Raw genomic sequence first — 12,781 nt, forward strand, 5'->3', positions numbered from 1 at the left:
TACAGCCAAAACAGTATCGTGTGTATAGGGCTTTCATGGTTGACAAAATAACCGTATAAAAACGTCCTATTAGAATCAAAATATTTCATGACAGCCTTAGATTTGTTTTCATTTCAGTCTGTGCCAAAAATATTTTCAAGCACTAGCCCATAGGGCTAGTTGATTAAAAAAAAACTAGCCTGAATTGATGTATACTAGACCTGAAAAATTTTGTGTCACTGGTGAGGATCACGAAGTGATCCGAACCTCCTAGGAGGGTTTGGGGGCATGCCCCCCCCAAGAAAATTTTGGAAGATTAGATGTAAAATCCTGCATTCTGAGGTTACATTTTTGTATCTGAAAGTGAATTAACCATGAGTAGGACATTTATATTCATATTTGACCACTCACTATCACTCGAGATAAAATAATTGAATATAAATGCCAAACCCATGGTTAAATGAAAAAAAATCTCTGGCTGCCATGAATTATTTCTTAATAGAAATATATCTACTTATCAAACCAGTTGATCAAGTACATGTATATATCAGATCTACAGTGCCTCAGTTTTCACTAATATTTTAATGTTTAGAATTATTAGCATTTATTTCAAAAGCCTGCCAAAGCAGATCAGATAATTTGTCTAATGGATAAATAACTGCATCAACAATAATCCAACATGGATAATAAATTTCTATCATTATCACTAACCTAAAAGTCTGAAGGCCGAATATTTATTGTAAAGTAATAAAAGTTACTGAAACCCATTGGAGCTATTAGGTTTAGAGATCTCTTTGTGTCCATTTCTCTTTATTCATTTAGTCTCTATAGCTATTACTGTATTATCAGCATTTATTTTAATTTTATAGATATGGATTTTGTGCAAGCCATTAAGAATTTAGACTCCCATTTGCTTTGCAAACTGTTTGCTGCAGAAAAGAATGTTTTGTCAAATGTAAGTAAAAGGAATTGTATAAAAGTAAGATATTTATTGAATTGTTTCTTTTCCAGTAGGCAACTACAGATTAGTTTATTTTTGTGGGTACCAATTTTAATGGAGCAAAGAATACTTGTTCTTTTGTGAATATTTACTTTCATGATATATTTATAAAGACTGAACATAAGTATGCTTCAGTTTGTATTTTGTTGAACACTTTTAAAAGTTCATAATTCACATGCAGCCAAGAAATTTGTAAAAGTTAGTACCCATCAATAATAATGAATTTGCTGCATGATTTTCCAATTCAAATTTTTTTGGAGGTTCATATTTTTTTCCTTCAAAATTTAAAAAAAATTCTGTTTATATATAAAAGCAACAAATACTGATATGGCAGGAGATACAAACCAAACCAGGTGTGTTAATTATTATAATATAACAGATTAACTAAGTATTGTACAACAGCACAGTATTGCGCAATAGCTCAGTATTGCGCAATAGCTCAGTATTGCGCAATAGCTCAGTATTGCGCAATAGCAAGAAATCTTCAGTTGAAAATAAATACAAATCTTTTAACCAATTTCAATGGGATCAATTTAAAGTCTTTAATTTTTGGGGGTTCTAACCTTGTATTACTACATTTTTATGTATTTTGGATATTAGGCCCCATTTTTAAATTGGTCTACATTGAGGTCCAAAGGGTCCCAAAATTAAACTTTGTTTGATTTCATCAAAAACTGAATTATTGCGGCTCTATGATATGCTGAATCTTACTGTGCATTTAGATTTTTTATTTTGGGCCCTGTTTTCAAATTAGTCCATATTAAGGTTTAAAGGGTCCAAAATTAAACTTTTTTTGATTCCGACTGAAATAAAATTTTTGGTGTTTTTTTATATGCTGAATCTAACCATGTTGTTAGATTTTGGATATCAGACCATACTAGGTAAATTAAATGTCTCATTTCAAATTTTTAAGATCTTTGACCACATTTATTTTGTGTCAGAAACCTATATTATGTCAAAAATGTTATCACAATCCAAATTCAGACAGTAGCAGACATGGTTTTAATTTTCTCTATAAAAAAAATGAGATTTGACCCCCATGGCTCTTTAGTTTTCTAAAAAATGTCCAAGTCTGACTCTGAGTCACAATATAAACATAAGGAGATGTTGTATGACTGCCATTGAGACAACTATCCATCAGAGTCTGCAAAATGTGAAACAATTCAAAAAAGAGACCCAATGGCCTGGTTTATGCTAGAACAATAACAAAAATCAAATATGGCAGACAGCAACCAACTACAACCTCTCAATTACAGGCTGATGACTTGGGACAGCCTCATAAAGAATATGGCATGATTAAACATGCTTGTGAGTGCTCAACCCTGTCCCTAACCTAAGACAGTGGTGAAACAGCATAACATAAAAACAAGTCTACTTTTTATTTACAGGTCAGCAATTGTAACTTATATCATCACCTTACTGATACTTTTAACAGTAAACCTAAATTTCAACAAGATGGAGCCCAGCTAGTTTATATTTTAAGTAATTATGGAATGGATATTAATAAACAAGACACGGTAAATATATCTTTTTGATCATAGTACATATTTAAATGTTGCTTATTTAGGGATTTGGATTAGACCAATTTTAAAACTTCATGTTAACTGTTTAAACATTTTGGAAATATTTTTTGACATATTTAGGCAACCGTTTACCATTATTATCCACAACTTTTCTAACTCTGGATAATTAAAAGTTTTATATATACTGTAAATTCAGAAATAATTGCATGCATATTTTGCGATTTTTGAAGAATGAATTAAAATCTGAGATTATTTTTGCTATTTCAGAAAAAGCTTCTTACAGATATAATTAAAATATATGTACGTTTCATTGTAATATGTTATTTTGATTGGCTAACAGCAATCTCGCGTCATTCTGAAATTAACCTTCATTTCAAATTGAAATATGTAACATTCATGACGACACAAGCTTCCACAATAAAGTGCACAGGTAAATAAAAGAAAAACTTGATTGAAATCGTGTTTTCATGATCCTAGCAAACAAATGTAATTATAAGTATTGGAATGCTTCTTTTAGTAATTTTATAGGGTTGTAAAAGCGTTGACAGTGGGTACATTTTTAGAATGAAGCTCTTCTGCTCTTCATACAAAATGTACTTTGGTCAATGCATTTAAAACCCAATAAATTTACAAAAAGAAGCATTCAATTCTTAAATACAAATGTATATATCAGATATTAGAATGGGAGTTCTTATTATTGTGATACTCACTCAGTCTCATTATTCCCATTAATAAAAACCTCACAAATATTTCTGAATTTACAGAAGTATGGGAAGTTTTCCATTTACAAATATATATTTAAAACTGAGTACATTTACCTGTAGATGCTGGTTTTTTTAGTCCCCTACTGACAAAGTCGAAGGGGACTTAGGTTTGAACTCCGTCTGTCTGTCTGTCTGTCTGTCTGTCTGTCCGGCAAATCAGTTTTCCACACTTTTTTTCTTCGTGCTTGAAGATATTGATTTGATATTTGGTGTATTGTTTTATCATGACAAATTACAAATCAATTTGAATTTTGTTCCGGTCTGACAATTTTGTGCAGATTATGGTCCTTGAACTTAGAAAATTCACTCAAATAATCAGTTTTCCGCTTTTTTTTGTCATGCTTGAAGATATTGATTTGATGATTAGTGTATAGTTTTATCATGTCAAGTTACAGATCAAGTTGGAATTTTGGTCCAGTCTAATGATTTTGTGCAGAGTTATGGTCCTTGGTCTTAGAAAATTCACTCAAATAATCAGTTTTCCACACTTTTTTTGTCATGCATGAAGATATTGATTTGATGATTAGTGAATAGTTTTATCATGACAAGTTACAGATCAAATTCGAATTTTGGTCTGGTCTAATGATTTTGTGCAGAGTTATGGTCCTTGGACTTAGAAAATTTACACAAATAATCAATTTTCCACATTTTTTTTCGTCATGCTTGAAGATCTTGATTTGATAATTGGTGTATAGTTTTATCATGACAAGTTACAGATCAAGTTCGAATTTTGGTCCGGTCTAATGATTTTGTGCAGAGTTATGGTCCTTGGACTTAGAAAATTTACACAAATAATCAATTTTCCACATTTTTTTTCGTCATGCTTGAAGATCTTGATTTGATAATTGGTGTATAGTTTTATCATGACAAGTTACAGATCAAGTTCGAATTTTGGTCCGGTCTAATGATTTTGTGCAGAGTTATGGTCCTTGGACTTAGAAAATTTACACAAATAATCAATTTTCCACATTTTTTTTCGTCATGCTTAAAGATATTGACTTGATATTTGTTATATAGTTTACACCATGACAAGTTATAGATCAAGTTAGCATTTTGTTCCATTACAATGAATTTTTAACCGGTAGGGGACTATATATTGCCTGGCAATACTCACAGAATGATTGTTATTGTTGTGATTCTGTCTCATGTATTGTATTATTGACACCGCTCCATATTGTCTTGAACATTTTCAGAATTGCCCATAACTTTCCCAGGGTCAACATGAATAATAATCATATATTCAGAGCTGATTTCTTATCCTTACAAGATATTTAACTTTACATACCTCTTGAAGGTTTTGTGTTTATATATATAATATACATGTATGTTTTATAGGATGGCAATACAGCTTTCCACCAATATCTGTACAATGCTGACTTTGTACATCCTGATGTTGTAGAATCCTTCCTTAGATGTAATGCTGATGTATTTGTAAGAAACAAGGTTTGTACAGAAGGATTTATAACTAAATTCACCAAGTTTTTAAAGAACATACATGTACAATTTATGCAGATACACTCAGTTTTTGGTAACCTGACACAAAATGAAATTGGTTGAAAAATAATCTTTTACACAGAGGAACAATTAAATACAGGGCTTTCAAAAGTAGCCAGTAGAAACTGCTGCTTGTAGAACTTTCATGTGCAAGCTATTATAGTGACAAAAACTAGAATCTAAAAAAAGATTTTGAAGCAATGAGACACAACTGCTCTGGTGCTAAACCTGGAAGTAAGTTGATATTTACAAACTCCAGGTTAAAATTATTTTAATATTTCAAAGGTCCTCATTGGTATGTATTGAAATTTTTAAATGATGAAATTGTGACTTGCCATTTTGCTGATAGAGGGTGAACATATCCAATCTACAGCCGAAAATGTAAAGATTTCAATCAGTAATGCAGGATCTCAACCACCACAGACACACATTATAACTCCAAAGTTTTTACATTGGCATTTAAGACTAGAAATTTTGTAGCTTATATTATTAGCTCACCTGACTTAAGGCCACTTTGGTAAAATACAAAATACTAAGATTGTTCTGAAATGAAAAAAAATAAAAGGTCTTCATTAGAAATTATACATATGTCTACCGGTATATATGTTACAAATGTAAGCTTCTTCCATCATTTGCATGTGTTCTCTGTCAGTTAACATATTTCACATTTTTCAAGAACCACTATCAAAACAAAACGTAACCAAACATTGCCTTTAATTTATTTCAAAGCCATTTAATATCTAAATACAATTGCTGAATTAATTTATTAAAAAATGATTAGACCAAGAATTACTAACAGTTATAATTGAATATATCAAAAGACAGGTGCCCAAGATTGAGCTCTATTTTGAAGTGTAAAAAAATACTTAGAAATGCTCAAAATGCAGGATTTTACACCATTCAGGACTCAGCTTTTAACCCATTTTTTCTAATCACTATTCTAAGGGAACTGTTGCCACCTATTTTCATTATAGGTGTTTCCTATATCCAAATCTTTAGAAACCCTTGTAAAAGATAAAGAAATTTATCGATTTTTATTTTAATCAAATAGATTTGACTAACCGTTATATACTTGTTTTAATGAGTAGTTCAATGTAATCAGTAGTGATGTGCTGTATTGAAGGGATTTAGTGCATTTCAGGATTTTGTTATTAATTCACACATCAAATCCTTTCAACATGTAACTTTATTATTAATTATTAAAACACCCCTGTTGTATGACCAAACTTCTCTTGCTGATGAGATGATAAGCACTATATGCATGCAGATTTTGATTTGAGCATTCACTTTACAGTTTCATGTAAAGACTTGATTTTATTGTTTAAAGGAAGGCAGAAATGTGGTTGACAAACTGCGACAGAATAGCTTACCAAAAAATATCACAGATGTGTGCTTAAGATATCTGGTAAGTACTAGTTTGAATATATTTCAGTTGTTTTTTATTATGATGAGATATGTAAGGGAAATAACTTGTTATGTTAGATAAAAATTGCTTCAACATAAAAATTCCAATTTTGTTTTAATGAACATGTGTTTCTATGTTTAACTTCTTATGTACATTAACAAAATTTATAAAAGAGATACTGTAGATTTAATTATCATCTCCGATCTATAAATATCACTGATTTAGGGTTACATGGGCAAAATTAAAAACCCCAAGAAAAACTTTTTACAATGTATATTGTATGTAACAATGCATGTACTGTACCACCATTGTACTCAGAACAGATGAGAGAATAATTTCTCTTTTTGGATGGTGTCTAATTTAATTCCTGTCTGAATGAATGTGCTGTTGTTTTTTACAAGCTATTTTAATGTTAGAAGTTTTTTTTTAATGATTAACCTTTGAATCCAAGACTGATTTGGCCTGAAATCAGACTGATCTTAATGTGCTTACTGCATTATTACCGGTACTGTTTATGAGATTTTTCAATGAAATTATTTCAAATAGGGCTAATTATAGTATGGATAAAACTGGTAAGCTTTGGACTGGAGTATTTTTAACTTTCTTGCGATAGGAGACAAAAGATTAATGATATATTAAGTGATTGATATTGGATACAAGAGGAATTATAAAGATCAAGTGAAATATCATTTATATATATGATTATTTATAAATTTTAGCCTGGTTTATGGAATGCAGTTGAAACAGATGATATCAGTACAGTAAGAAAATTAGTAAATCAGTGGTGTAAAGTTGATGTTTATAAGGTAAATAATTGTTCTATTTATGTAGTAAGTATGAAAACTGTCAAGAGTATGATGGACTTGAATGCATATTTTTGTCCCAATAATAAAAAGTGAAAAAATAATTAGGTCAAACTGATTGAAATACTGTAAATTCAGAAATTATTGCGTGCATTTATTGTTGCGATTTTTGAAGAATGGATGAAAATACGAGATTAATTATTGCGATTTCTAGAAAAGCTGCCTACAGACATATGAATCAGATATCATAATGCAACTTCTTATTATTGCGATACGCATCCAGTCGCATTATTCACATTAATAAAAACCTCGCAATAATTTCTGAATTTACAGTACAAATTCTGTGTTCATGCTTTGCTTACAAGGATCTGACAACACACCATTCTACTTTCTGTTTTGCTAATTATTACATCAACCAATGAATTTTCTACCTCCAAATTTCTAAAGGTATGTGTCTTTACAACAAATTCAGACAATTTTAAAAAAGATCTTTAAAACAGAAAGTAAAAAGATGTGTCAATACTTATTGATAATTACCATCATTCATTTATTTAATAAAACATTTTTTTCAAAATCAAAATGAAGGTTGATGGATACCTGAGGAATTTGTAAACTTTGGTCAATATAAAACTGAAAATAAGGAACTGTGGTATGATTGCCAATGAAACAACTATCCACCTTAGACCAAATGATGTGGATGTAAGCAATTTTAGGCCACTGTACAGCTTTCAGAAATGAGAAAAAAACTCCTATATTAAAGTAAAACATGATAAATGTAAAACAAGAAAACCAACATTATGATAAAACAGCAAATTAACAAAAAAAATAAATATGACAGACAGCAATTAATGACAACCACTAAGTTACAGGCTTCTAACTTTGGACAGGCACATTGAAAGTACTGTGGGGTTATACCTGTTTGTAAGAGCTCAACCCTCACCTTACAAAATGACACAAAGCAGAAGATATCTAATAGTACTCACAATTACTTCAAGCTTGTTCAAAGCCAATTCCAACTAATAAATAAACCATGTTTTCTCAGACTAAAATTTCAATTGGTACATATCCAATACATTTATTGTAAAACGTCATAAACATTCCTGAGAAAAGCATGGCCTTGTGTAATGCCAAAATATAATTATCAACAGAGTGTTCATTATGAGCTAAACTTTTAAGAATACATGTATATGCCAAATTAAGGTTTTTAACAAAATTTCATGGTTCATTGATCATGTTTTAGTTTAAGGTAGGTCAAAGTTTTTTTTTGAGGTAGTTTACCATGAAGTTCAACTGGAATAGTAATACACATGTTCCTTATGATGTAAACTTTTAAAAATAAATACCTAATTAGGGTTTTGACCCAGATTACACAGTTCATTGAACATGTAATTGTGATAGTAGGAGCATGGCATTGTTTACTATGTCATATATTCTTGTTTCTAAATTTAATGACACACTCATAACTGATAATAAGACCTTATATATGTGTAGGAAGGGAAAAGTTTACTTCAATTGGCTTTGGAAAAAGGAACAGAAGATGTCATCAGAATTATAAGTGGTATCAAAGTATCAGTGGTAATATTTTCACTTCATTGAAGATATAGTTTATATTTTCATAAAATGTTGCTGTGTGTTCATTTACCACTTATATCTTAAATATATTGTGTAAAATAATTAATGGACAAAGAAAGAGCTGAAAAAGTTAAATGTTAATTTGAGATCAGATATCAGTACTTTTTATCAAGAAGTAAGAAATAAAAATGTACATGCTGGTATGATTTTTTGGACAGGATATCTCCAATTTTCTTGTGTAGCTTTTAACATCTTAAAATAAATTCATATGCAATATTTTTACGACATCTACATGCATTTGGTCCATAAATGAATTTATAACAAAAAACTGTAAAGTTTATTTTTAGGTGATTAATATTTTAAGAATTTGTAAACACTATTGTAGGCACTTGCTCATGGTGTATTGGCAGGAGATGTTCAGTATGTGAAAAGTTTGACAGGTGGTCAAGAAAAATACAATATCAACTTTAGAAATATGGTAAACATCCATTTTGAAAATGTAGTGAATTTAAATGTACCTACTATGGACACTTCTTGGTCCTGAGTTTTTGCCCATTTTCATGATGCTATGGGAATAGGCTATTATATTACAGTTCCAAATATAATAAATGTATGTCAATTCTTTATTATTCAATCATAGAATTTGATAATATCTTGTATAAATTGTCATTATATTTTCCTCTAGATAAATGTGAATCATTTGGCTATAGGGGCATATTGTTTGTGACCAATCCATCAGTCAGTAATTTAGATAATCTGTCTGTTAGTCAATTTCGTTTCCTGATGCAAACATAAATACTTTAATCTGATTGCAACCCTACTTTGATACATGGTCACATTTAATGAAAGGAAGATCCCTATTGATTTTGAGGTCACCATATCAAAGATCATGGTTGTAGTTACTGAAATAGACTGATTGTACAGAAAAGTGTTTTCTGGATACTAAATTAAATTGATAAATCAATTTTGTCTATCATGAACTCAAAATTTAAGTTCTATTTTGAACTCCGATAATGCTGTAAGGTATCTTAGCAGGGGGTGGCAATAGCAAATTTGCACTGTAAATATGAAAGCCACATGAACAATTCAGAGTCTTTATAGCATCTAGTAAATCATTAGTAATACATCAAATATGTTATCAGGAATATCATGGTTTACATCTGTAAGGCACACCTAAGATCACCCCTGGTTTTTGTTGGTGTTTGTGTTGCTCCATCTTAATTTTTTGCTTCGTGTTTTGTAGACTGTTGTTTGCCTTTTTGTCTTTTTCGTTTTTAGCCATGGCATTGCCAACTTGTCTTTGACTTATGAGTTTGAGTATCCCTTTGATATCTTTTTCCTCTCTTTTACCTGACTTGTTATTTTTAATATTCATAGAACACAGGTAAAGTCACCTTAATTTGACATTTATACAATTATTTTACTAGGGAGATAGGAATGCCACACCCCTTTACTATGCAGCATGTCAGAATTTCACAGATATGATAACCTTCCTGCCAACGCTTGGAGCCAGGACTGATCTGTGTATGACATACAGAGAGGTAAGTGGATTGATTAGTATTACCTTAATAGATGTATCCACAATTTGCTGTTCTACCTAAAACACTTATTCCAGCTCTTGTTTATAATTATTGAAAGAAACTGTTAATGCCCCAAATGTGGTCACACTCAAATTCAGGTCATTTGGGAAAGAGCACTGTGTAGTTCCAGTGCTGGTTTCTGGATTAAACTGGGTATTGACTGGATAATACAAAATGAGACAAATTTTCTTTATTTTGAAATATTTTCCAAGATAGATATATATATAACGATAGATGTTCCCACTTTGATTTTGATGGACCATTAAAGACATTTATAGGTATATAGACCTGCACTGTACATGTATATAAGGATATGAATTTTAAAATATCACGATTATAAATTAAAAGGAAAATTTTAGTGATATACATTTGACTTGCTTGGCTAGAATTTGTATGAAAATAAGACTTAACTGAGTAGATGAAACCCCATGCTTTTTAAAAGAAAATATTCGTTAAAATTTTATTGCTATAATTTTTCCAAGTGATTGATATGTTGGGGTAGATGATTGACTTTTACCTATGACTTTCAGTTGATGTGTTTTTAGATAAAATTGAGAATGGAAATGGGGAATATGTCAAAGAGACAACAACACGATCAAAGAGCAGATAAAAGCCGAAGGCCACCAATGGGTCTCTAACGCAGCGAGAAAATCCCGCACCCGTAGGTGGTCCTCAGCTGGCCCCTAAATAAAATTGTGTACTAGTTCATTGAAAATGAACGTCACACTAAACTCCAAAACATATAAAGGAACTAAAATTAAAAAAACATACAAGACTTAACAAAGGCCAGAGGCTCCTGACTTGGGACAGGCGCAAAAATGCGACAGGGTTAAACAAAAGAAACTAAGCAAAATGACAATGATACATAAATTAATAAAGGACTACTAGCAGTTACTGACATGCCAGCTCCAGACCTCAATTAAACTGATTGAAAGAGCCATGTGATAAGGTTATTATTCATTTGAGAAGCACTTTTACAAACTGTTAATTATTTTATTGTTTATTTTCAGTTTGATATACCAACTTACTTCAGTATTATGATGGAGTATCCAGTGGTTAATGCTCATACTCTTAAAATACTCTTACCAAAGAAACCATTCTCTGTTGACAAGATGTATTACAAGGTAAAAGTCTACTTGCATCGTCATGATAATATTTATTATACTGTGTATTCATTTATTTTCGTGAGTACCAATTTTTGTGGATTGAGGAAAACTTACATTTTTGAGGATATTTGATTTCGTGGTTTTGTTAAAGTCTGCATATAGAGAATTTAGAATTTGTTGAACATTTAAATTTGTGGTTCACCTGTGCCCACGAAATCAACAAAAATTGGTATCCCACAGATAATAATGAATCCACAGTATTAAAAACAGTTTGATACATTGTAATTCATAGGCAGGTTCCCTCCATTGTCTGCAAGTTTCAGCTAGTAAACATGTTTCAAGCATCATCTAGCTTTTAAATGTGATGAAATCTTGTTGATATGTAATTAATCACTTCAAATTTTTGATTAGTTTCTATTGTACTTTTTTTGTATTTAATGGCAAAAACTGGCTATGATTTAGTTTTTCCTTATATCTCAAGGAAAATCAAACTATTCAAAGTTCATTAAATTATTCAGTATCACATAAACATTATTTTAAGAAAAAACTAGGCCTCAAAACTTTTAGTATTCCAAATACTAACAAATACAACAAACAGACATTGTAAATGGCTTAGTTGTTTCAGTTGAATTTTTCACATTGGTTTACTTTTGACCTCTTGAAGCATACCTTAGAGTAGGGAACTTTCCCATTGTTGGAAGCTGTATGTTGATCTGTAAATTTGTACAACCTCTGGATTATAGAAGATATGTGTCGCTTACTACATCTCCTTATTTTTTTTATTGGGAAGTGATATAGTAATAAAGGTTACATTTATTGATGTGTAAACTTGGCCTACTTGCTCTCAAGTTTGCAAGTGGAAGGCAAGATTACACATAATGAAACTCCCTAAAAATAACCTTTATTACTTATAATTCCATTAAAGTGTGCTTCAAATTATGTCCAGATAAAAAATTCATCAAAACTTACAAACTATTTTGCCTGTGTAGAAAATCTTACTCGTGAAATGAAACAGTTTTTTGCATGTATAAACTTTTTTGCTGCCATTATGCCTTCTGTTGAAATAAGACTTCTCTTATAGTTGCTGCCTATTATCTGTTTTCATCATAAAGAAACATTTCTCATATAACACTGAAGTGAGCATGTTAGGAATAAGTGATATAAAATATGTGTTATTTTTGTTGGTCTATTCTGCAGTGTTCGACATTTTTATTGGCTATTCATTAGGTAAAAGCTCACAATATTTCCCTGTGGTAAGGCCACACCAATTTGATTAATAGTTCTTTGGATTTTCCCGCTCCTGTTTTGGAGAAATTGACTTTTCAATAAAAAAAAATAATTACCGCTTCCGCAAATTTTTGGGCCGCATGCCGCTCCAAATTTAGTTTCTCTTTGAAATTTTTTTTTCACATAGAAGTTTTTCTTGTGCATATATTGCTCTGATCGATTAAAACACACGTGTGATGAATCGAATGGCAAATAAAAGGTCAAAAATCGGGATGCAAACATGTAGTTGTGTCAGCTCATTGCCATTGAGAAGTAGTTACTGAACACA

The 12,781-nt window shown here is 30.8% G+C and overlaps 1 protein-coding gene and 1 long non-coding RNA gene across 2 annotated transcripts in view; both read left to right on the top strand.

The window, feature by feature from the left end:
- LOC127701207 (uncharacterized) overlaps positions 1 to 12,781 on the top strand; it is a 91,589-nt gene that overhangs the window by 29,621 nt on the left and 49,187 nt on the right. The gene's annotated exons all lie outside the window — the stretch shown is intronic.
- LOC127701146 (uncharacterized) overlaps positions 1 to 12,781 on the top strand; it is a 40,157-nt gene that overhangs the window by 3,640 nt on the left and 23,736 nt on the right. The window contains exons 2-10 of the mRNA XM_052204957.1: positions 849 to 934; positions 2,368 to 2,496; positions 4,602 to 4,709; positions 6,088 to 6,165; positions 6,885 to 6,971; positions 8,460 to 8,543; positions 8,926 to 9,018; positions 9,968 to 10,081; positions 11,131 to 11,244. Coding sequence (XP_052060917.1) covers positions 851 to 934; positions 2,368 to 2,496; positions 4,602 to 4,709; positions 6,088 to 6,165; positions 6,885 to 6,971; positions 8,460 to 8,543; positions 8,926 to 9,018; positions 9,968 to 10,081; positions 11,131 to 11,244 — 891 coding nt within the window. The 5' untranslated portion in view covers positions 849 to 850. The remainder of the gene's footprint in view (positions 1 to 848; positions 935 to 2,367; positions 2,497 to 4,601; positions 4,710 to 6,087; positions 6,166 to 6,884; positions 6,972 to 8,459; positions 8,544 to 8,925; positions 9,019 to 9,967; positions 10,082 to 11,130; positions 11,245 to 12,781) is intronic.

Source organism: Mytilus californianus, unplaced genomic scaffold, assembly GCF_021869535.1.
Source record: "Mytilus californianus isolate M0D057914Y unplaced genomic scaffold, xbMytCali1.0.p SCAF_5, whole genome shotgun sequence".
NCBI classification, from domain to species: domain Eukaryota; kingdom Metazoa; phylum Mollusca; class Bivalvia; order Mytilida; family Mytilidae; genus Mytilus; species Mytilus californianus.